We start from the raw sequence: 26,778 nt of genomic DNA, 5'->3' as shown, positions 1-26,778 counted from the left end.
TTGAAAAAATCAGAACTATGTAAATAGTCATTCAAATTCAAAAAGGAAAATAAAAAGTGTGAAACCCGAAATACAACATTTCTTGATCTCCTAATGTCTGTTTTGCTCTGAACAAGCATCTTTGTGTCTCACAGTGCCCTCTATTCCTCAGCACGTGGGTGACACGATGCTGACGCTCTGAGCGCATGCGCATTGCGATGAAGGGAATTTTCAACAGCTGAGGAGGCGTAACTAGCCAGGCTAAACATTTGTTTAAGGTAAGATACACGGGTGGCGGGGTTTCTGTTTAAAAGGCGGCGGGTTTCCCTAAGAGAAGCATATTTACTATAAATCACGTAGTTTTTGTTTCGTGATCTTTTTGTGTTGATAAATGACTCTAAACCCGATAAAGAGATCCTGGTTACGATGGAACGCCCTGCTAGCTAGGAGCAAACGTTAGCTAGGCAGCTCTGATGAAATGGGCGTTCACTGCTTCGTTTAGTTTGGGGTCTTTCTCGATTGTTGTTTTAGGGGTTGAGATTGATAATCCATGAAAAAGCTGTTGCTGTGTTTTCTCCTGGTCTTTGTATACGGCTACCGTTGCTGTCGCAGTTGATATACGCAGTGAAAAGGGTGTTAAACACTGCGTGCTAGCTGGCTACAAGATGCTCACTGTATCTGTAATGAAACTGGAATAGCCAGCTTGCGAAAGAACGACAAGTACGTTCTTCCTTGTAGTTAACAGTCGCACGATCGCAAAGAGATAAACGACACATTATAACTCCTCCATTAATAACTTTGGGGTTTGTAAGTGAATAGCTTCTTAAAGGTAGCTGCTCTTTGCCATAGCCCACATTTTCACTTGCACAAATTTAAACAGAAAAGTGTCACTCTCTACCTTTAAATGTGCTTATCTATACTTGAACTATCCAAATCTGTGTAGCTGCAACAAACATGTCGATAATTGAATCATTCTAGCTGTATCAGTGTTTTAACCAACATTCAGGAACCCACGCAGTACATCCTCAGCATCCCACTCAAAGCACTGATACTGGCATAGATCGGTACTGCCTTACTTATGTTCCATACAAGAGAATACTGTGGGTCTTTTTGTCTTCTTGAAAAGATTTTAAACCATACCTTGAAACCAATAATCAGATCAAGACTGTACTAATTGGCTCTATATTTAGACTCAAATAGCATGTCTTTTTCTTGTTTTGATATGTGTGATAAAACTACTTTTTATTGTAATTGTCCTTTGTGTTTTTTTGTTTTTCTTTTCAGTTTGGAAATTGCTGAGAAGAACCATTTGGTTAAAATTGACTTTTCCAAATGAGTGACCTCAAACTCTACAAATACTGAAGTAAAGGAGGGACTCCATAAATCCAACTTTGAATTACCAGAGAGCAAATCTCCTCCTTGCTGTCTGTGTGACACAGACCTATTTGTCTTGAAACAAGTTGTTCTTTGAGATTAAGAAGAGATGCCCAGACAAAGACGACCATACAGGCTGCTGCCTTGCTCCGCCAACTGAAAGCTACCAAAAACACAGTTGTTTTGTGGTTAGAGGATGGGCTATTGAGTCTATCTGCTCCTCTCTCTCTCCAGAACATTGGAATTTAGTGTGTGCCAATGTGCACGGTAAATTATGCTCACCTAAAATGGTGCTTGAATGCGGCATCCCCAATCGAGGCGTGCCTGAAGAGCTGAGGGTCTCTCTGGTATCTGAATGATTGTCTGTTCCAAATAATGGATGCCAAGTTGAGAGAGGACCTGTTCCGGAGGTATGTGACGGCACTGGAAAGGCGTCCGGAGGGGGGATATACGGGAGCTGGAAGTACGTTGGAGGGAGACAAAAGCAGGCACAAGGACAGCGAGGCACTACTCTCCACAGCGACAGCTCTGCTCGGAGCCTATCAGCCAGACCCTGGACATCGATTTCGCATGGTCCGTTTCTACGAGATGGTGGAGAACTCGCTCCGATGCCAGAGAGGAGGCAACCTTAAGAGCCTGGAGAGGGCCTTTCACACACTGGAAACCATCTGCACCAACCTCCTGCTCTTTCCTTGGAAGAAAGAGTTTCGATGTATAAAGGTGAGTGTAATTTATTGTCATGGTTTTATTATACATCGCAGGTGTCAGAATAAGACTTAGCATTGGAATAATACTTGTGTGCGCTACTTATTAATAAATACCAGACAGTCATCGGGTTACACCTTTGGTAGATTCTTACCTCAAAGTTTCAGCCCAAAAAGGTTTCATGTTTCAGAGCTTTTTTTTTCTCATAATTTTTATGGCGATTTCTCATCACATAAATGCACTGATTGTAACATATTTTCTTGTTTAAGTCCATATTGTTATTTTAGATGTTGCTGAGATGGAGAATCTAAAATACAGTCAGAATAATTATCTTTTTACTTGAATACTTGAGTCTTTAAGGAGTGCTAGGCCGTATCCAGAAGCTTCACTCTAAGCGAGGTTTTGGATACTTCCCGCAAGTTCCCAGAACATTTAAGGAGGAAAAGGAACTATACACATTTATTTTTATTTTGATTGTTGTAAACTGTGGGTTTTGTCTGTGTTTAGATTGTGTTTTCTTCTTGAAGGGTCACTGTAGTTGTCTTTACCCATTAGTTTCCAGAAAATTTATCAAATAACTGTTTTACATACATCTGTAACTTTTTAGTAATTAAAATGATTATGATTTTGCATTCTAAATGTTGAAAAGAGACGCAAATAAAATATTAAATTTGTTTTTTAGAACAAACTCTGGTTGTAATCAATATCCTGAGAATTGTAAGAACCTGGAATTAGGAAATAGTTTGAAGTTCTTTCTATCCTTGTATGTTTGTTTACATCTAACACATGCAAATTCAGCTCACGTATTGCAATAAAATACTTTCCTTATTACAAATTCTACCGAAAAATGTGCTTGAGTGGTATTGATTTATGAATCTTTAGATTGAGCTGCGGTCATGCTGATTTTTAGACCAGTTGCATTAAGGATAAAATTCACACCATGAACTGACCTTTATTTTATATTGTGCCAGTGTTTGACAGATTTCTCTCTCTTTTAGACCTTCACAGGCCCTTATGTGTACCACCTGCAGTCTGCCATTTCTGATGCTGAACTCCGAACGCTAATGCGTACCATTGGATATACCTGTGACCATGATTCGCAATTCCGTTTGTTGGACCACCCAGGGGACAGCAGTCATCTCCGCCAGTTAGCCTTCGAGCTGTTCCTGGCCCAGGCAGAGTGTCGTCTTCTAGGGGAGGTGGTGGCTCTCGCCCGCGGTTCCGCCTCGGAGCTGGAAGCTCTGGAGCTCCGCCGGGGTTGTAGAGATGATGCAGCTGGCTGCGCTGAGGCGCTGCGCAGACGAGACAGCCTCGGGGCAGATATCGCTCGGTTGTCTGTTCGACCATTGGATATAGAAAGGCCTCATGCCCACCACCTGAGACGAGGAAGCCGACCGTCCAAGTCTGTGGATGTTACAGATGGGGCAGGTCACTGGCACCCAGCAGTCAACAAGCCTATCCTGAAGGCGTCTCTGAGTCTAAGGAAGGAGCCTCTGTTTGTGGACACAGAGGAAGACATGAAGGACGAGATTATCAGGCCCAACACCTCTGCATCTTTTTTCTCTATCGCAGCTCCACCTGCCTACAGCCCTGTTGCAGACTTTTTCCCCATGCAGTCGCCTCCTGCAGTTGACCCCTACACGTCCTACCACATGTCCTCCTTAGATGACATTGACTTGTACACAGAGAGAGGTGGTGTCGGGACGGGAGGAAGGCAAACTCCGTCTCGACCGCCATCCAGAGAGCCGCGTGATGCCAGAGATGGCTGGCTTCTCAAAGCTCATGGTAGTGTGAAGTGTCAGGGTTGTGGACTGGGATGCTCCACCATGACATCCTGTCAGAGGTGTGACATGATTCTTTGCTCCGCCTGCCACGATATAGATCCGTCCCCCTGTTGTGGCCTCCAGGACTACCACTCGAAATCCCCACGCCCCCTTGACGGATACATTCCCGTGAAGGAAAAGCTGTCGGTCTACTCTAACGCCCAGTCTCATCCCCATCTCCATCCACACCCTCTAACCCTGACCCATTCTCATTCTCATCCCCATCCTCACCCCCAGATGTTGGAAAAACCCCTCATGCCCACCAAACTGTTTCCAAGCAAGTCGGTTGCTATGACAACACCAAAGGCAGGGAGCACGGAGCGCATAAGTATTGGGGGGTCACGATGTGGGTTTTGCAACAAGCCAGGCGCATCACACACCTGCGTAAATTGCTCCAAGGTGTCGTGTGACTCTTGCATGGGCTTGTATGCGAAAGATGTGTGCACACGAAAGAATCCTCAGCACAACTTTGTGCCCAACCATCAGCTCAACTTTAAATCTGGTACCATATCACACCTAGTGTATCGATGAAGCAGGCAGGTGGAATAATCCCCTTCAGTACAATCCCTTAACATTTAATGCCGTTTTGCACTATTGCTTTAAGCTTGGCTTACATAGTTCATTCTCTGGTTTCTGTTTTTATCTGGTGGTTTCTTCTCCAACTTGTGCATTCTCACTCGCTGACAGTAGACCCATGGAATGCACATGCCACAGAGCCATGTCATTAACCCAGCTCTCCGCTAGGCATGGGCCGGTGTGAGATTCTCACGCTGTGATGATCTGTCATGGTATACACGCATCATGATAGAGTGCACACAGAAAATGAAAACAGTAAAATGTTAAAATAAATTAAAACTGAAGCATTAGTTCTTCCCAATGTGGCTAAAAATAATGAGACATTGATCATTATAGATATATCTTTACATTTATTTTTACACTTGTTAAATTTTTGAGTAGTTTTTAAGTGTTGACTGTGCAGAATACAATATTTTTACAGTTCTGCTCTTTAGAGTGACAAAACTAGTCAGGCCACCGGCAGGTGGGTCCAGCTCCTTAATGGGAATGTCACAGTTAAAATGGCGCTAGCATACGGTGAAAATGAAAGGGGTCCACTGCACTACTCCATGCCCTGTGGCATCTCATTATAGGAACTTTATTATAAAATGTAACTTTGGATTTACCATTGGGATTAATAAAGTATTTTGAACTGAAATTTGAATTTAATATGAAGGAACAGAATGAGGGAAATCTTTTTTTTTTTTTTCCTCATAGATTTGAAATGTCCATTCTGTTACACCGTCTTATACCTCAGTACCTATAACTGGCCCATGCCTACTCTCTGCCTTGTAAAGCTGTAAGCCTTTTCTCTATTTATTGGTTTTACCAGATGACGTGCTTTTCAGACATCCTGCGTTGACGTTGCGCTTCCCACTGTTCTTAGTTTTTTTTTTTTTTACTCTCCACATGGTGAAAACTGGACAAATTAGTTAAACTTCATCTCATTTTAATCAAATCTGCCCTGACGAACATTATACACTTTGCCTAACTTCTCAGCTAAAAATTCTTCTAATATATTAATATATATACATAAATAGATACAGTATATATTTATGTATGAGTGTGTGTATGTATGTGTAGAAAAGACCTGAGCTTGCCTAATATTTAAAGGTAATGTTTTAGAAAACTTGAAAAATGTTGGAAAAAAAAAAAAGTAAACACACTGGAAGTCAGTAACTCTCTGTTCTCTAGGACTATGTGAGACTGTTAAATGGGCATGAGGTCTGGCATTTTCTGGATGTACATCTTACATATGTTGATATGGGGTAGAAGATATCCTGAAGAGACATATGTTCTATTTAAAATATTACGCCTTGTAAATTTACCCTGAAATATTTGTAATTTTCTTTCTTTGGCTCAGTTTTAAACGCTGCTGTGAACTCGAGATGTTAAAGATGATTTCCGTCAGACCGATGGTGTCAGTTCCAGGCCTCGTCCCTCTCATTACTTCCCACAAACCCCACATGATTCATGATGCCTCCTCCACAAATTAGTGATTCTCGTTCAGCTTCAAGTGGGGTCACAGGAAACCTTGTAATGCTTGTAAACAAGTCTGGTGACTAACAAACATAAAACTGTTGGTTGGTTTTTGGCAGTATGAAGATTTATCCTCCTCAATGGTTTCTGTCTACCTCAATTCACATCAGCTTACACCCAGTTTGACATTGTGGATTAAAACTAGCCTCAATATTAGAGGAAAAAAATAAACGGAACAAAGCATTTAATTAACAAGTTGTCTGTGTTTAAAAGGTGGTGCGGTAACCTCAGAAAACCATCCAAATGTATTATAAAATGGAATCAGGTTTAGATGTTTATTTAGTGAAGGGGGAATTGTGTAGAATATTCTTGTTACAAATACTTGACTCCATTTAATAAGTAGCAAAACCAATTTTAATTTGAAATTTCTACTTTTCCTTACTTAACTGGGCTACATTTATGTTTTTCTCTCTTGGTTGGATAGGCAAAAGACAGAAACCACTTATGTTGCAGTTCAGCTCAGCACTGATAACCAGCTCAGAGTCTCATAATTAATTTAGACTTTATTGCTTTCTATTATAGAAGTATTTAACGTTAATAGCTTTTCAAAGCAGACATTTGCTACACTACTTTTTGGGGATGCACCAATCGATGAGGTCAGAGTTTAGATCTGGATACGTTTCCCTTGATGCTCTGTGAAGGATGATCGGTTGGATAATTCAGTGTACAAATGCATCAGCAATCAGCACGTAGCTTGATGCACTCAATACAAATTAAAGATCGAGGGTTAATGTTTTATTTCCATTATTTGCAAAGCTACAGCTGCTGTCAAAGAAGCTATTGCACATTTTGTTTTTGTTGCTGTGCAGAAAAAAAATAAAATAAAAATTGGAAGCCGTCAGAATTTATAGGTAAAATGTCAAAAGACGGAAACACGGAATTGGCCTGGAAAAACCTTTTTGGTGCATCTCTAACTGAAATTTAACGTTTGAGCACATTAGTTGCAAGTTTACATTGATTTGACCAGTTGAAGTCTTTCAGCTTGCTGTAAAACACTCGGAGCCCCTCTCCTATATCTGTTTCATAGCTGGGTGTTGGAGGTATGCTGCTTCGGTTTAAACGTTAGCCCATGCTTGAATGGGTCCGTGTGGTGTTTACTCTCGTTCTCCATGTAAAACGTCTATAGTTACCAAGGGCTAATTTCCAGTCACTTCTCATAAAAAAATAAAAGTTAGTCTGATTTATTTTTGACAGACTGCTTGGGCTGCTCGAGCCTTCATGTGCTGTCAGGATTAACCTCTGAATGCCTTAAGACTGTATAGCTCTCTTATCATAGAATATTTTGATTTATTTTTTAATGTCAGATACTATGTCTTATCAATCTGTTATTTCAGCATTGCTATTTAATCTCCAGGCTCCAAATGTAAAATTCATTTCTGGATTTCAGAACAAATGGATTAAAAGTACAGAAAGTTATTGATATTTTTTAAAGTGCATCTTAATTTTTTTTTTTTAAAGCAGAATATTGTACACCTGTACAGGGGGTAATGTGTTGTAATGACCTTGTCTGACATTGGATTCAGGAAGCAATGTCTAATTTTGAACCTCTTTGTTCCTTTCCTTAAAAGCTAAAGTCAGGTGTTGTCTTAAACACATTAAAACGGATCAAAAGGGATGTTTTGATATCAGTTCGTTGTAGATGGAAGGCTCTTTAAGAGATGTCAACATTATCTAAACTGGCGTATCAAGAAATCTTGTGACCTTTGGGGAGATGTGCAATTTTTTTAAAATTTTTTTTCCATCCAGCCAAGGCTTTTCAAATGTTTCAGCATAGTTGTGTATCAGTAGCTCTGTTTGCAATTCATAACCAGCATCACCGAGGACTTTCAGAAGTATTGAGCCATGTGTCAAGAGTGATCGTTTTGCCAAATGAAGAACAACTCTCGCTGGAGTGGAAACGAATACATTGTATGGCTTGTCTGGATGTAAAGCTAATGTAACCTATAAATCTGTGATTTTTACTTTTTATTTTTTGCTAAAGTTGTGTTTTTGTCTGTAGATTGTGGGCTTTTTAAGAAGCGTGTGAAGAAAATCAACATAGATGGCCACTTACACTCCATTTGATGTGGCTCTGACTGTAAACAATAGACTGATGACTTGTGTTGGTCACTACAAAGGGCTAAACAGTCTTGAGGGCTGCCTTTAGATTAGTTGGCTCTATTTCAGAAGTTTGAAAAAAAAACAACAACAAAAAAACAAAACAGACTTTGTGGAGTTTACATTTATCAACATGAATTACTGATTTCTGGGAAGAAATTATGATGTTATACATCAATCTCTTTAACATAATTGGTCTGACTTGCACCAGAATTATTTAAGACATTGTGGAAGAAGATACTCCCTTTACCTTTTGTGTGGTTATCTTGTTTTCATACAGGTGTTGTAGTTGGGCTGCCTCATTCCCATCCCCTGTTTCTGTAGCCTTTCTCCTGGCATGCTCTGTTCAGATCCATCCCCAAACACCCACCCACCTACCTTGGCACTAAGGATCATCGCACAATGTGTATGTGAAGGGGTATTTAACTTAGGATCAGTGTGTGGGCATAAATGGGGTAGAAAGGGAAAATAGCCAAAACTGTTAATTGGTGAATATTATATATATATATAAATATATACATATATATATGGAAAAAGAAATGTAAATGAGATTTTGCAAAATAATTTGAAGAATAAAACTCTAAAAACACAAGCTTATTGCTTTGATGAAGACCTTTATTTGCATTTTGGTGTCAGTCATTCATCTTCATGTGGATATGGATTCCCTTCAGAGATCTGTACCGCAATGATTTTTCAAGAACCCGTATGTTGATGGTTATGTATATATATCAGACCTGAGCAAGTGGACCACCAAGTAGATGAGGGAATTAAAGAAACCCAAATGAAGACGTGTATCTACTTAGTGTTCACCTTTATTTGACAAGAATAAAGTCCTTTATGCTTCATTCTGGCCTCTTGCCTCCTTACCTAAAGAAAATTGGTTAGAAACAGGAAGTAGTAGTCTTCACAAATGATGAATAAAATATTCAGAAAATGTTACAATTGTTGCACTGCAGTTTTATTAAATTAATATTAAGTCTTCAGTCTTAAAAACTTAAAACGTGTAAATAACTGCTTTCTTATCTCATAGCATAAAATATGGAAGATGAAGTCTGAAACCCTACAAACAGGGCATCCATGGAAAGCTCAGATGGCCTGTTTACTGTAAATTCATGGATGGATAGTAAATTGGTTATTGATCTACCTTTTACCCCTGCACCTTTTGCTGCAAGGTGTTTGGACTGTTCACTGCTCAATTGTTTAATTTTCCAAACTTGACCACCAGATGGCGATAGATAACAAGACTTTTTTCTTTTTTCTTTTTGTGGAATATAAATATATTTTGTGGAGTAGATATAGCCGTTATTGTCCCACAGTGTAGAAATTCAGGTTTAACATCAGCACCAAGACATACAGGTTTACACAAAAGATCAAAAAGTAGTAATAAAAAAAACAAAACAAAACAAATGTATATAAATGAAATAATTATCAGAAAGAGAAAGATCCTTCTCATGATCCAAGAGATGTGAAACTGAGTAGGGTGTTTTTGTCTTAAATGTATATAATGTGCATGTGTATAAAACATTAACAAGACAGACTGTTTACAATACAGTATGTGAGTGCAGTACAGAGACGCAGATGTGCAATAACAGTAAAAATGTTATTTAAAAATGAGTGAAACTGGCTGAATGATTGTCCAACTGCCAGTAGTGGGTGTAGAATCTGACTGCTGCTGGAAGGAAGGATCTCCTGTAATTCTCCTTTGTGCATTTAGGATGATTTTATCTCCCACTGAGGAGCTCTCCCGTTCAGCAGCGGCTTCATGCGTGGAGTTGGAGACATTGTTCATCATGGATGTTGTTTTACCCAGAGTCCTCCTGTCTCCCACCACCTGCACTGGGTCGAGGGGGCAACCTAGCTGGACTTCCTGAGTTGCTTATCTAACTGTTTCCTCTCAGCTGTAGATAAGCTGCTGCTCCAACATACTGCACAATAGTTAAAGAAGGCCTTCAGGAGCGCCCCCTGCACTTCTGTGAAAGCGCTGTATTTAGAAGGTAATGCATCTTATTAATGCAGATCAGTGTTTGAATGTTAAAGAGGACTGATATGCATAATTTATTATCATAATCTACCCCAGTTGACATTGGCAAACAAACAAATGTTCATCAGAATCAGCAGAGAACTTGTCTACTACAGTTTGGGAACTTTTACTTTCCTGCTCCACAGTGCAATGTTTTTTGTTTTTTTTCTTGTGCATTACTAAGGTAAAAAAAAAAAAAAGAAAGTAAAGACTTTATTTGCAACCTGGATCAAATAAAGTATTTTTCATATTTGCATTCCTGCATAACATATCTAGTTCTGTGCTTATGTGGGACATTTTTATTGACTTTAAAAGAGACATTTTAGGATTTATTCATACTTTGGATCGACTTGCAGATGGCTCAGGGAGATTTAGCAAATAAAAACCAGAGTACGGAACGTGCCGCCAACCATAATAACATAACAAACTGGGAATCATAATGCACCTGCTCCCAGCAATTGCTTTGAATAGCAGTAGGGGTTTTCACCGTTAGGGTAACAGCAGCGATGGATGTTACTGAGATCTCTGTAGGAACTGAAATGCTGAAGTGGCATGAGGAGTGTCCTTGCATCATCCTTTCCTCTGGGACATGTCAGAAGTGTGCTGAGTAACAGCGTTTACATGCCTTGAGGGAGTCAGAGACATACTGAGAAGAGAACATTACAGAGCAGCAAGACAGAAAGATAGCGACTGAAGTCACACATTTTAGCTTTTAAAAGAACAAGGATGAAGTGAGAACATAGTATAAGAACGTGCAGTTGTTTTCAACAAAGATGTACAATTTTATTGTATTTTGCCCTTAAGTAAAAGAGAAAAAATTTTATTTTACAATTCTCTGAGTTAATAAAATGTTAATGTGCTTGTGAAGCCAGTGTCATGATTTCACCCATAAGGACTTGGAAAAAGATTTTAGCCGTTCTTTTTTTTTTTTTAAGTCATTTTAAGGAGTCTTAAGATGACAGTTATCTTAAAATACACACATCTTTTCTTGTAGCACATTCACTACAGTTTCTTCCAAAAATATCAATGCAATTTAAAATTTATCACAGCTTGTCACAGCCCAGCTACAAACTTTAATATATTTTCTTGGAATTTTATGTGATCAATCAACACAAAGCAGTCCATAATTGTGAAGTACAAGAAGAAGAAAAAATGAAATTGAGAAATCATGTCAAAGAACCGCAACATTGATTAGTAATCAACCCCATTTTCTTGAAGATCCCTAAGTGCAATCTGTTGTGCTGCTGTAGTTTTCAGAGGACAACTTGTGGAATATTTCAAAAAGTGTGACTACTTTTGTACTTCATAGGAGTTAATATCACTTGTCTGAGTAGAATGTATATAAACCAAATGTACCCAACTATCGCATTTCCATCCATCTATCCATCCATCCATCCATCCATCCATCCATCCATCCATCCATCTATCCATCCATTCATTATCTAACATGCTTATCCTTGTAGGGTCGCCAGGGGTTTTGGTGCTTATCTCCAGCAGCCTATGAGCGAGAGGCAGGGTTACACCCTGGACAGGTTGTCAGTCCATTTCAGGGCAACACAGAGACAAACAAGACACACATTCATGCTCACACACACACACACACACACACACACACACACACACACCCACACACACACACACACACCCAAGGAGAGGTTAGAGAGAACCCACACATGCACACGGAGAACATGCAAATTCTGTGCAAAAAGAACCAAGGTCGGAGCTTGAACCCAGGACTTTCTTGCTGCAAGGGGACAGTACTACTGTGGCACTTAGAATGAATCCAGTGAACCCAGTTCACTAACCATTCCTGTAACAATTTCTTTTCCATTTTTTCCCCTCCAAGCTATTGTCGTTGAAGCTGGAAAGCATAAAAAAAATATTAGTCATAAAACATAAATGCTTTCCAAATGTGTCCATGCCTCTATTTCATGCATACCCAAGGCTAATATCCGCTCTTGTACTCGCTCGTCAAGGCTTGAAAAGTAGTTTTCTTTCTGTCCTTCAAGGTCTGTTTGTCATATTTTGTCAGATGGAAATATGGTTTCAAGCAAGTCATAGATTGTGCTGAGAATTTATTTATTTTTTCTCAAATAAGACTCTGCTGAACATAAAGCTTTTTGATCCAAGGATGACCAATAATTTAATCTCAGCTCTGAAAGGTTGCTCTGGTTTGGATATTTAACATATTTTCCGTTAGATTTCTGGATGGAAAATATGATTTGATCCTAGCAACTTAAATCTATATGTTGGCTGCAGGTTTTAGGGTTCCACAGTAGTGGCACTGACCCACTAGTGTGGTTCCTCTTCTCCCAGTGCAACAAGGAACCCTTTTGTAATTGTTCTGTTTTTCATTCTTCTTCTTCTGCTCTGTAAGCAGAGGGCAAATAACCAGAAAATGCTGGGAAACGTGAATATAACAGTCTAGGAAATTGAAAAATGAGGAAGCTAAAAATTCAAATACCTCAATTAACTAAGAGACAAAATTCCGATTTACAACACGTTTTGGTTTACAAAAAAAATCACAAAGAGGTCCTCGACCAAATGTCATAGGCTCCGCCCACTTCCGCTTTGGCAGAATTTTTGCTTTGTAACTAAAAATGCCCATCTTGTTTTCTATACCATATCATCACCTACATTTAAAACTTGATTACCATTAACCACATTCTGTCCATATATGCAGGGAACACATATAATTTAAGATTTTTTTTTTACATTTTACAAAATTGTTGAAGCTACATGAGCACCATTTTTTTTAAACTAGCACAAAAGTTAATTGATTACATACATCCCTGCCTTATATCATGTTTTCCTGAAGAAAATCCAGACCCTATAAGAAGTATGACCTCCTGTAGTATATATTCAGTTTTATAAAATTACAGAAGTGGATCATAAATGTGGTGAAAAGAACTGAGATCTTCAGCTTCATCATATCTGATTTCCCACAGGCGCATTTAGAAATATTTTGCTCTTAACACCAACAGGAGAAAATTCTCTTGCATCTGTAATTGTGATTTATTTTTTGCGCATCTTATTACATCATAAAAATTTTGTTTGAGAATTTAGAATAAAGGGGGAACTCAGCTGACAAGACAACTACTAGCAGCAGGTAGGTATCTGCTTTTCAACAGCAGATATATTTTTCAAGGTTGGCTTAGAGTCAGTTGAAAGGATTTCTGCTTATTGACATTCTTTCAATATAAAGGAACGACATTGTGTAAAAAATAAAAAAACATAACATGAAAAAAAAAATGGATTTCCTTTGGTTCCTGTTTTGTGGATTTGGCCTCTTTTATCACTGAGGACTTCATAAAGTTACATGAAAAAGAAAAATCAGTCAAAGCTTTTGACATTTACACAAGTTCAGAGTACAAAGGCTTTTTTTTTTCAGGGGCTTAACTTAAGGTCTGATTTAAAAGTCACATTCTTTGTGAAATTGTTTTACAAGTATACCGTCATATAGTTATGATGTTTAAAAGAGGCTTGTATTCAAGCTGATATTCCTAAAATGAAAATGTCAAAGCAGAAAGAATGATGGTGTTGTGTTCAGGCATGCTTCAGATTCAGACCTCATCTTGATTAAAATGCTGCTGCTGCAGGACTTTGGGTGGGTTCTGCATAAACAAATGCCACACCTCAGTGAATTACAGCAGTGGAAATATGGGCGAGAAAAAGTACTTCTGCAATGTGACAGAATCATTTCAGGAGATGTGTACTTGAATTTATTCCATCAGTGTTATGGAAAGGACTTTTTCCACACTGCTTTGTATAATTGTTTGTCCTTTTGTTCTCATCCTTTCTGCTTAGAGATTGAATGCTCTGCCTGTGTATGATGGTTTTTCTTTTGAATAATGTGTTTTTTCTGCTCCCGGCCAAACTCTAGCATGCTAAATTGGCTAGTGTGCAAGTGTTTGTCCCGTATATGTTTTTATTTGGTCCGTGCTGGACTGGTGACCTGTGCAGGATGTATCCAGCCTCGCTCATGTTGACTGCCAGAGATTAGCACCAGCTCTCCTGTAACCCTGAACAGGATGAAGCCGTTACAGAAAATGAATGGATGGATGTAGGACTTGATAAGGACCAAGGACCTTATTAATAAAAAAAGTCTTGGAGATAATAAACAGGGTGGACTAACTTTTTTACCATGACTTTAAAAACTCAATTACATTAAAGCCAAATCCACTATTAGAAAATGTCAATATTTTGTAATATATTGTTACAACTAAAATTGCAACAGATCAGTTTTTTTTATTACAATCCCAGTTATAAGAAAACCTTTAAACAGACACAAAACAATTGCAAACATTTAAATATAGCTGAACATGTCAAGTTTATATTCAGTGCTACTATCCAGTTCTGCCCAAATTAATTTTAGTTCAAGCTCCTTCATTGCAATAAAATCCAGTCAATTCAAACCCAATTAGATATAATCCAATTTATTCTACATTATGAAACAACAGTCAAATTCAATTTCTTACTTAATGCCAGTAAGAAACTTAATACTTAATGCCAAAAAATATATCTATCTTAGAAAGTTCAATCAGATGAATACAGTTGTTGACTTTGCAGCAATCCTTCATCCAAAAACACATGGCGACTGTGGAGAGGATGACTCCCTTTAACCTGGAAGAAACTGCTCGTTGAACCACACTGAGTATTAGCAGCCATCTAGCTTAGCACCCTGACTGCAGACTGAAGGGACAGAAAGGAGACAGAAATATTAAGCTCAGACTACTTTATAAGGAAAAGACCATATTTTTTTTTATTTATTTCAATTATATATATATGCTTTTTCTTATATCAACAAAAGTTATAGATCTGTATAAAACCCACAACTGGATATTGCAGCTTGTGAGGATGAACAAGTTCTGCAACACTGACAAAACTAACTAAATTAGTCACCCAGGGAACAACGGAGAAACATGGGACGCAGGAAAGAAAGAAAGCAAATATTGCACTGCTGATAACGTCCCGCCAAGCTGCATCACATGTTGCTACAGTAACCGCTGCTTAAATAACTCACAGGAAAACTCTGTTTTCTGACTTGAGACTTAGCGAGTCATTGGGGTCTCACTTCCCCACTTTTGAAGACATGTTTTTAGAAGGAAGCCCTTTGTGTTGCAAGTCATCGTTCTCCCGCTTCCCAATGGACTTCCTAATCTCCTGCCAGCTTTAGGATGATGCTGCTCCACTGAATCAAGAACAGCCAGGATGTGCTGTTCTCATTCAGCTGGCAGTAAAACAGCTAACCTCTCAGTAACATGTGGGCGTTTGTTCTCTTTTGTGTCCTCATTTGGAAAAGTAACATTAATTTGAAAATGTGAAACCAAATACAGAGCGGTAATATGAAGTATTTTCAATGAAACATACATGTTCTTATGTGCAGTGCTATCCAGTTCTTTAAAATGCATCTGGTTCATATGAGCGCAATGACAATAACTGTGCAAAATATACAGGAAAAGTAGAAATGTTGAAAGGTTTCCATGATTTAATAGAAGAAGAGAACGACGTGTTCTTTTTAATCTGTGAAGTTTGTCCCTGCTTCATTGTCTGGAATGAGGATTATACTTCTCTGACCCTGAAAAGATGTTTGTCACGTCTCTTCCTGTTGTTACAGAAATCGTGATTCTTAACTCAACAAAAAGAAAAAGACACTTTGCCATTGGATTGTTGTGAAGTTTATAAAGTGCAATGTTTAAGATTGAGGGTTCTTTAACTTGTTTGCAAAGAAAGTTTTCACTTAATGGACTACAGTTGCATAACAGTTGCATCATTATTGGACTCTTAGTACACAGATTGAATTCTTTAGGTGTTCTTTCTGTGCTTCTTTAAAGGAATGCTTCAGTAAGTGGCTCATTAAAAACACATTACGATGAAAACATCTTTACTCACCCAAAAATCTGCAATTCATATCCATGTTTTAAAGGGACAGTATTATATTTTCCAGGCACATAGTGCCATTTTATAACACAATTAAGTAACTATGTTACCTTCAGCTGTTACAAAAATGCTCTCTATATAAAACATCACTTAAAAGAAATTCAACTTTGTAATTTAAAGCCTTGAAATCGGGCCTCTGTCTCTTTAAAATCTCCTGTTCTTTCTGAAACTCCACCTACAGGAAGTAATCTCAACACTGCTCCTCTTTTTTTTTTTTTTTTTTTTAACCAGCGTTGTACTGAAAAGTAATTCATATAATGAGTTCAGCAGTTGCGCAGTTCCAACAGATATTTGCTAATTGCTGCTGGCTAGTCTGAAGGAGCTGAGTGGGGGTGGTGGTCGCTCTGTGAGGGGAAAGCTAGGAAACTTTAGCTCTGCGTCTCAAAGGCGGTCCGCCCAAACGATTTGCACAGCTGAACAACTGCCACGGGAGATTAACGGATTTGTCAAACATGCATGAAAGAATAAAGGCAGCATTCCAGGTATCTTTTTAGGGAATGTTATTACAATATGACGCAAAGCTCACAGAAGTCAATTTTACATAATGCTGCCCCTTTAATAAAAATCTCTTTCATTTTACCTTCTTTTCATTATTTTAATTTACGCTTGCCCCTTTACTTGCATAGCCTGTCCTTCAAACACTGTAATTGTATCACCAACGATTTAATGAAAAATTACATCACCTCCCTAAGTGGTTAATTTTACCATCTCCCTCTTTTCCTTCGTGGCTCCCTCGCTGGTTATCGCTTCTTGGACTGCTTTCAGAAGTCTGCCAGTGCAAACGGCAGCATTCCCCCCTTCCACATGGCCTGCCAAGGTCAACTGAATCATCACTTCATGCAGCCTCGACATTCCCTTTTCTCTTCCCTCCCCGATAAATCAAGTGACTCAGCTCACTTTCAGTAGCAATCATGGACAGAATTTAGTAAATATGTTCCAATAATTCAGTGCATTAATTAATATTTATTGTGCATGGTTTTTTATTAGCATTTCATAGGTCAACAAAATCAGTGGGGTAAATAAACTAATAAGAGTAAAAATAAAAAAAGAATTATATTGTTATGCAGTAAATCACATGTTGGATTTGAGAAGCATTGTTTTGGTGTTCTTGCAAGACGAGACATTACTGAAATCTATCGCAAGTCGGCAATTTACAAACATTGCTAAAATCAACCACAGTAACCAAATTGTTTCATTGAAACAATCACTGTGTTAATTTTTTGACAGGTGTTATTTCATACTCACTTGATAAAGTGAGAAACAGTACACTTGTAGTTTTTGACATGGATTTTCTTTATTTTTAAAGTCGCTGACAGCTGTTCAAAATGTATTCATCTACTTTCCCCTTCCAGCTCAGTTCTGTTCAGGGTTGCAATTTTTACTTATTTTGGTTAACTGTTTTTTTTATAACCTTTTTTTTCAGGTATGCATCATCAGGTTATTTAAAAATGTTTTGTCTAAAATGACTAAACGTGTGTGACATACGTGGAATATGATTCCTGACACTTGTATCTGGGATCCCATAGGTGACTGGTGCTCATCTGGCCAGGCATAAGGAAGATTAATAAGTCAAGTGCGGGCGATTTAATCAAACAATCTATTTTAAGCTGCTATTACATTTTCTCTTATCTTGCCATGGATGTCAACTCATCTAAAAACGTGGGTTCAAAATCCTTGGCGGCCTGGTATGGACGGGCATGACATTTCTCACACCACAGTATCAGATATATAAAAAGGTGATGGTGGATTGTGGTTTTCTTAGAGCTGTGTATCTTTATTTCCAATTGGCAAGCAAGGCAGGTACACAATAATATGATATGGGATTTGATGTGAAAAGAACGCTATGTGCTTCTGCAGTGATGAGATACAGTGCCTATAAAACGTATTTGCCTCATTGGATGTTTTGCACTTTTTATTGCTGTCACAAATCAATCATGATCAGCAAAATGACCATGAAAACTGATCTAAAGAAATTAATGACGATCCAATAAAAATATTTAGCTGAAATAAGTGACTTTAAGGCATCAATGAACTGACTGTAGGTTTCTCATTTTTTGGGACAGGCCAAACTTAACTCTTCTTTTTCTCTATGACTGAATACAGAGAAATTCAACCTGAAAACCATGACTGACCTGAACTCAAGATGAGCTCCGTAGTGGTGTTAAAATCCCTACAACTCATTAGAGCCTGTGGAGTTTTAAGACTAGGAGGTTTAGCGTAAAGACACTGGTTAGATCTCTGTAGTTCCAATACTCTTGGCTTCACTAATTTAGTCTCACGCTCCGCTGTGCTCTCGGGTTTGACTGTCTGGTTCATTTTCATATTCTACACACTGCCAACTTCTTTTTTCCCACAGGAGGCTTGTGCTTACATTTCATTTCATCCTGAGCAGTTCCACCAATCTGTAACCCAGCAGGTGTGGACTGGTTACTTGGATGATGAACACCTGTTGGATCTGAACTACTCAATGGGTTTATAGCACACTCCCGAAACACCCGCACCACTGCAGGTTCTTATGCCAAGCTTCCAAGCATATGCAGGAGTAAATGCTGCAGCTTCTTTGTTTGGACAGTCCGTTCTATCTCATGTACTCACTTACATCTATACAGTTTGGTTCTCCAGCAGTGATGTAACCCAATATCTGCTTGGCTCAATGTGACCTTTCCATGCGTCAGTATCAGGGCGGCTCTGAAACACAACACTTTGTTTTCTTAAAGAAATATTATAACTTGCTGATTGTGGCCTTGTCCTTTAAATTTTACTCACTTCACCCAAATGACTTAGATGTTGTTCATCACAGGCAGACATAATAAATATTGGAGACACCTCTATGTGACAGTGCATGAAAGTAAGTGAGCTTTCTATAACAGTGGGTGTGTTACCTTGAACATACTGATATGTATAGTGCTATTCAGTGTTTAAACAATGCGTAGTACATCTACATTAATGTTGACCCTTTTATGAAATCTATGTAGTGGTTCATTCTCTGACTTAAGTTGCACTTGACTGTGACATGCTTAATTTTATATCGCCTAAAACTCTAAAACATTTGGACTCTTTTTATTTTTGAGCGGTTTAAAAATACTTCTTTTATGTGTCCTGATATAAAGACTGCCGCAGGAAAGAAAGTTAAGTTAAAATTCCTCTTATCCGCTGCTAATCCTTGGCATCAGGATGTAGCTGCAGTGTACAGTTTTGTGGATGATGACACAATTATTTCTCTTCGTCTCATTTCAAGAAGTGAGCTCCGTTCAAGACATTCCAGTGCTTGCTCAAGTCCTCAGATGACCCTCTGTAGGCCATAACAACCATATTGTAAAGAATTTGGCTGCTTTACCTTGAAATCTTGTTTAAAAACGGTTTTGCAACCTCTTTCTTTGACTAATTTTCAAATACACACTTACTCAAGACGAGAAAAAGAGGGGGAAAAAAATCTTCATAAGCTCTCAGGGCTAGTTGACCTAATTTTTGATGTATTTTTTGGACTCCCTGCTTACCTCCCCACCCCATGGAGGAAAATAAAAAGAGACAAAGTGCTGCTGACAGGAGGATTTAAAGAGGAGAAATCATCCAGGGTGTAATTTTATGTGCTAACTATTAGAAAAGTCACATCCTGCTGTGTAACTGTGACTGCCTATTTAGAAAGAATGCTGGGCCCTAAAGCTAAACATGCTTGCTAACCTCCTGTCCTGAGACTCCACATTAAACCAGTCAGTGCACTGGACATGAATGCCTTACGCGAAGCTGCTAGTGCTGTAAAGTACAGAAAAAATACATAAAGAAATGCACCAATTCAGCATGATAATAAAAATATAACAGTGGCTAAACATTCATTTATACATAAAATTGTAGAAGTGAAGCAAGCATTTAACTTTAACTTTAACTCAGATTTAAAATTTTGTTCCCTGCATATGTCCTTTTTTGACTCATTTACAGCAGAGTTTTCCAGTCAGGTTTTAGGCAATCGTTGAGTATTAGCCAAAATGTCAAATGATGCCTGAAATGTCAACTTTTTTATGAACTAATACCTGGGTTCAAGAAAACAGGAGATAATCCTTGTTATATAAATGATATTTGACTGAAGCTTTGTTGTTTTCAGCCAAGGTAACACAAGGTGAGTCTGTTTGTCTCACATTCTTCAAATATGGGCGTTCTGACAAGCATCTGCTTCCCTGTGCTTGTGTCCTGATTTGGCAATAAAACAAAGGTAGTTTTATGGTTGAATATGTTTCTGTCTTTCTGTTTTTTTTTGTTTTGTTTTGTTTTTTTTGAGTAAAATATTCTGACTGGAAAGGGGAATTCATATTTTAGATCCACACAACCTAAAAATCTTGAAATTGTGAAACTTCCATAAATTACAATATGTACTTTAAAACACACTTTTCTGATAAAAAAATTGGCCCTTTGGAGTCAAGCTCTCTAAAACAGGAAAGCATTATCATATGTAAAAAATGAAGTAGCATGTATTAAGGCTCAGTCTTAAAGAACATTGCTCACTACAAACTGTAAAAATAATATATTTTCTTAAAAAAATAAGACCATTTAAAAATGGTCTCATTTTTAAATGGTCTTATTTTTAAAATAAGACCATTATTTTACGTTATGATCTGCTTATGACAGATATATGGCGGCTTACAGAAGACACTAAAAAGACACTAAAAATGGGCATAATGGGCACCTGCTTGGAAAAGCTTTTGCCTCAGTTTCTTTAACAAATGGATTATTGAATTTAATGGAAGGACAGCCCAGAGTTGACAACACAGTTTATGATTTATTTGACAGATAGCAGTAAACAGCAATAGTGACCATACGGAAAAATAAAAGCAAAAAGTTACATTACGCAACGACTCTGATTCTGCCCAAATACCACTGGCATTTCCCTTGTCTTTTCTTCTCAATCCAGCGTTGACTTTGTTCCCGTACGTTATGATCTGCTTATAAATGTTTATGAAAATGTTGTAAAAACAACAAGAACAAATTGTTCAGTGAACCAAATAGAGCCGATCATGCATGTGTTCTATACCTCACCAAAGAAGGTCGAGCCAATTAATTTCAGCTAAATTTAAAAGTCGAAATAATGAAACACAAATTATATTTAACATAAAAAGCGACGTAGCATAAAAATATACTTAATAACAACATTTACAATGCAAAAGCCCTGTTCTTTTTGCTTACTTCAGAGGACTGTTGATTAACAAGCAGCCCCCACACCCCCCTATTTTGCCTTTGGTTTGTATTCAGCACTTTTCTTTGTTCACTGCTAATTGCTTTCCACAGTGTCATTTTCCAAGAGAAATCCATAAACAACGCAACTTTTCAACACTTTTCAAAAACTAATTTATTTCGTCTCCATCAATCTGCTTGTCTGTTTAAAAAGAGAATTTGATTCATCATCCTTTACACACGGCAGCACCAAAAAGATGCCCGTTCACCTTCGGATGCTTAACGGAGAATAAAATAGATCTTTTGTAGCTACTGATTACATTCAGGGAAAATGAAATCAATTAGAGTAACTGTACTGGTACAATGGAAACGTCAATTTTAGTTCGTCAAAGTGTGTGGTAATGTAGGTCCCAGGGGTTGGATATGAAAACTCTATCAAATGTTTATCAGGACTTTTCAAAGGGTCATGGCACTTCTCTTTCATGCTTTCATGAAGTGATCAATAGAAGACATCAGTTTTTGATCAATTAGTGTCCCGACTATGTGAGTGAATGTAAAGGGTAATTTATTTTATAATTAGACGTCCATTATGCAAGTTTTTCTGAGACGGTGCTGTGTGCCAGTTTGGGCCGTTGTGAATACCCTCGAGTGAAAAACCCGTGTTAGTTAAAGAAGAGTCAAGTGTGTAAAGAATAAACACTGGAGTGACTTTTATGAACTTTTGTGTATATATTTATATCCAACACCGAGACAGAGTAGGGTTTTAGATTTACTGATGGGTAAAGAGCTAAAGACAGACATTTGCAGATGAGAATGAAGTGATGGGAAATAATAAGATGGATGAAATTCAACGGTGCAGTGGAGGGCAAATGGATCTTGAGGAATACTCAGGGAAATGAGACAGAAGTGAGAGAGGGCGAGCTGGGAGGAGATGAAGATCAATGAGAGCAGTCAGCAGAAGAGCTTAAAGGAATGAGGAATGTGCGGATATGAAACGATGACGGACAGATGTGTTGACAGAGAGAGAGAGAGAGAGAGAGAGAGAGAGAGAGAGAGAAGCGAGACGAGATGACAGTGGAGACGCCTGAAGTAAGGAGAGCAAGAGATTGAGGGGCAGGAAGAGAAGTGTGGCGGAAAGATGGAGGTTCAAAACTGGTAGCTAATTCTTGATGCATGAAGCTATTATTCTGTATAACAAATGATGGCCCAGATCTATTCTCTAGACAAAACAGAGATGGTAATTCGTGTTGTGCTTCCTATTTATGCAAGCTATAATTTAGGCAATCCTGCTTAAGGGACTACACAGAAAACATAACTGAGCACTAATAGATTCACTGCGCACACACAAAAAACCTTTCTGACAATTAAATTTCAGCAACTATAGTTGTCTATCTTTACCAAAAAAATCGCAAAAATTAATTTTTGGGTGATTTTTTTTATTTTTTTATTTTACTTTTTTAAAAATGTAATATTAGTTTTACAATATTTCTGCAAATGTTTACTGTTATGGTGCTGCTGAACCATATGGAAGGAATATAATGAAAAACATGCAGTATATTTTTTATAGATTCTAGACAATAATATATTAAATTTTCAAATTTTTTCAATAATTTAGCAATTGGATTATTTAAGACCTGAGTGGCATTTGATTGGGAGACAGGATAAATATTTAGGATTTCATTCTTCATCATTGCAATGACTTTTCCTGCAGGTTATCAGAGAAAAAAAAAACCTCATCAACTATTTGAGGCTGACAGCAATTCTGTTTGTTTATTTTCTGTTTTGAGTCTAACCAGTTTAACCTGAAAGCAAAGTGTTTCAGTTGACGGCTCTTAAAAGCTATTTTAGCTCGGTGGTCATTACTTTCTTGTTTTGACAAATAAAAAAACTAAAAAAAAGTATTTCTAGACTTTATTTTGATACAAACTTACATCAGAAATTCCTAGATTTGCACATCTGTCAGTGTGTTCATACATCTGTTCAACTTCAGGTTTGGAAGAGGACATTAGTAAACAAAGGGCATCATGAATACAAAGCAACACAGCAGACAGGTCAGGGGTGAAGTTTCGGAGCAGGGTTAGATGATTTTCTCATGTGCTGTCACAAATGCACAATGAACTGATTAGAAATTTATATTGGGTGAATTTACCGCACTGATAAATGCTGCAGTTGGAGGGACCTTTGAGGATTTCTCCATCGTTCTGCACTGGAGTTCTCGTGAAATATAAAATATCTTAGGCTTACAGAACCCTGTTCAAGTTCTTCCAGCCTTGAGAAAAATAACGCATTCCTCTGTTCTTGCAGGGATATGAGTGTGTACCGTATGTTGCTGTTGCTATACATGAAAATATGTTGTCTTCAAAACAACATTTTCTAAGAACTGCAAAGTGTTGGCCTCTGATTTCAGTTGACACGTAATTTTTTCAATATTTTTTTTTTACTTTTATATTTTCTCCAACAGAAAAAGTTTAGGGAAGATTAAGTGAAGTGCATGATAAAAAGAGGTAATTAAACATATCAATAACCATTATTTCTCCTTTGGCAAAATGAAGATGCAATTTGGCTTTAAATAATTATTAACTTCTATACAAAGTCAAATATTTTTAATGGTGCTGAAACACAACTGCGTATTCCCTTAAAATTGTTGCGATCTTTCATATGTCTGAATACATTTAATAATATTATATTCCATAATTATAGGAATGTGTTAAAATGGTCAGCAACAATGACCAAAGTAAAAATAAATGGAAAAAGGAGCAAAAAAAAAAAAAAAAAAAAAAAAAAAAAGCTTTGAAAGACTTTAAATGGAATAAAAAGCAGAACTGAAACTGCAAAGTTTATAGGAAAGAAAGGGAAGAAAACTGTGTGGTAAGATCTTCCCTGTGTGGGTAAGAAATAGATGAATGGCAAGAAGTGAACTTTATCAGATTCCCGTTCATATAGTTATGAAATATTTGTGTATTTACTTGAATTATTAAGCTTTTCTTTGAAATATGTTTTACTGCGTGGTGGTATTTTAAAGGAATTTCACTTCATAAACTTCTTTTAATCAAATTATCTAGACATCATGCTGAGAGAAGGCTCTGCGATGCACTGCAAAGAGGCATGTACTGAATTCTAAGCTTAGTAATTGCAGTACTTTTTTTGTTTGAAATCAGAACCTTTTTCTATTTCAGGTCTTCATCTAACACCTTAGATCGATTCACAGTAAAATATATTTCTTCTCTAAATATATATATTTTTTAAAGTTTTCAAAAACTGTTTAGGAGAGAGGGGAAGAATAATATTAAATGTCTGATGGGTGTTTTGATGCCATCCAGTTTTGCACCGCTGAACACAAACTAATGCCCTAGCTGTTGATCAGCCTGAGAAGAGCAAACAGAGCAAATATATCTTGTCAGCATGTATTCATAGAAGAATATAGTTTCTATTCGGCCCAGTCCGCCGTCATGCCATCTTTTTTCTCTCCAGCAGATTTTGTGGAGTAAAAGGATGAACCTAAGAGTAACTGTCTGAGAGAAGCAGCTTTAATTTAATACCCTTAGTGATACCTTGTGACTACTAATGAGCGTCATAGTGTAACACTCAGAGTGACAGACTTGTATTTCCTCGCTGGAATGGTGGAAGCTCTGCTTGGTGTCATTATCTTCTCTTCAGTAGCTGCTGTTGCATGACTGCTGTTAGTTCCCAGCAGGACAATTCAGGTCAGTCAGGTTTACAGATAATTTAAAGGCATGATTCAGTGTGAGTGTCTGCATTCACAGTGAATAATGTGAATAATGTGAATGTGAATAATGTGAATTATCTGCCCTTTGCATTCATTACTTTGCAAAGGGCAGATAATTACTTTACTTTGGAAGTTTATATTATTATTCTCTCTAATGGTTTGGGGCGTGATTTTACATGCCAATTGGCTTGGATGCTTGTTTGTTTTTGTCAATATTGAACTATGCAAAAAAAAACAAAAAAAAACATCAAGTCATATGGCTACCATTGTCTATAAAATAACTATGAATTTTATCAATAAATACTCTTCCGGAAGCATTGCAGAAAATGAAAAATAAACTTAGAAAGCACAGAAATAAAATCAATGTCAACACATTAATAATTTATTTACCTTCCAGCTTTGTAATGCATAAACTATGTTTGGGCTGAAGCAAATTCACTCACCTCGACATGCTGGATGCTGGGAGGAGCTACAGTTTCCCACAGTTCAACCCACTTTCTGATTTACAAAGGACCCCAACAATTCACGGATCAGAATTCCCTCATTGGCCTATTTGCATGATTCCAAATTATTTGTGGAAAATTAACCTGTTCATAATTTTTTTTTTTTTTTTTTTTTGCAGAGTACATATAATAATTTGAAAGAAAATGAAACTCAGCAAGCTAAAATACCTAGCCGCAAAGCTACTTGACAAGTGTTTCCAAAGCAGCCAATCCAGTAGCACCATTTATTTTCCTTGGACGAATTAACCGTACCCACAAGACTGGAAATAAGAAAGACTGTCAATAATAGCTGTAAATAATAGCCACAACTCCTGAGTTAGGTGACAGCTATAAAACACCATTGCAATGTGAATCACAACTTACAAATCATGCAAATGTTGTCAAAATTTCCTGTTGTCAAACAAATAAGTTTGATATGCTTAACTTTCCTCTGTTTTTCCCACTTTCACTCATCCTTGTCCTGTTTTCCCCTGAACATGTCAGATGTCTCGCGTGTACCTGAGTAGCTCAGTCAGATGTAATGATGGATGTAGGCATCTGGAAGTTAGGTAATACTAAGATAAGCTTTATCTTGATAAGTGAGTAAAGAGATTATGGGCAGGAATCCCTTCACCGTGAAGCTGTAGATCCGAGTCTGGGAGATTAGCTACTGTCTGACAGACAGTTGGAAATCCTATCATATTAATGTTGCATAATAATGACAGGAGACTTTTTCAAGTCAACATGAAGGCTGAAAACACATTCCCTTTGAGAATTTTCAGTCTACTTTTAGTATAAATAACAGTTTCTCCTCATTGTGCTCCTCCACCTAATTTGTTGTCAGGAAAAGTGCTTGGACAGCATCTCTGGAAAGAGGCCTGTGCTGAATACTAAAGTTCACTAATTGGGTATTTCTTGCTGGATTGCACAGCATTATTTGAGACTGAGTCTAAATGTTCAGGTTCATAGACAGGTAATAATCTTTTTAAAAATTGTTTGTGCAGATCAAACTGAAAGTAAAAAAAAAATAAATATGATTTTTTTTAAAGAATATGTGATAAGTACCTTTAGGTCTGAGGCACCCCACTTCTCTCTCTTCAACCTCATCTGAATTTCTTTGACACAACATGAGATGTAATAGATTTTATCACACTGATTGTGATTTTTTTCAACCTTTAACATTGTGAAATACCCCAGTTTGCAAAGGTTTTAAACCTCTCCTAATAGTCAAAAGTATTAGATTTGCTTTTAAGTTTTCTTGATCAATAGTTCTCCTGGGTTCTTGCAGAATTGTCTAAAATTTCTATTTAGCTGCTCTTTCACTTTTCTTCAGTCTATTGATTTATCATTTTAAGATGAATGATTTATTGTTTG

General features: G+C 37.5%; 1 protein-coding gene across 2 annotated transcripts; it reads left to right on the top strand.

The window, feature by feature from the left end:
* Positions 1 to 149: 149 nt before the first annotated feature.
* On the top strand, positions 150 to 8,157 carry spata2 (spermatogenesis associated 2). Of its 2 annotated transcripts, none has more exons than XM_007557663.2 (3): positions 150 to 257; positions 1,264 to 2,073; positions 3,057 to 8,157. In XM_007557663.2, exons 2-3 carry the CDS (start codon positions 1,729 to 1,731, stop codon positions 4,410 to 4,412), a joined length of 1,701 nt encoding a protein of 566 aa, XP_007557725.1. In that variant the 5' UTR covers positions 150 to 257; positions 1,264 to 1,728; the 3' UTR covers positions 4,413 to 8,157. The 2 variants fall into 2 exon arrangements, with proteins under 2 accessions (XP_007557725.1, XP_007557726.1); XM_007557664.2 differs by lacking the exon at positions 150 to 257 and adding an exon at positions 260 to 335.
* The last annotated feature ends 18,621 nt before the right edge of the window (positions 8,158 to 26,778 follow it).

Source organism: Poecilia formosa, unplaced genomic scaffold (assembly GCF_000485575.1).
Source record: "Poecilia formosa unplaced genomic scaffold, Poecilia_formosa-5.1.2 Scaffold90, whole genome shotgun sequence".
NCBI classification, from domain to species: domain Eukaryota; kingdom Metazoa; phylum Chordata; class Actinopteri; order Cyprinodontiformes; family Poeciliidae; genus Poecilia; species Poecilia formosa.
Note: the sequence above shows the minus strand (reverse complement) of the source record. Positions and strands in the feature narration are given on the sequence as shown.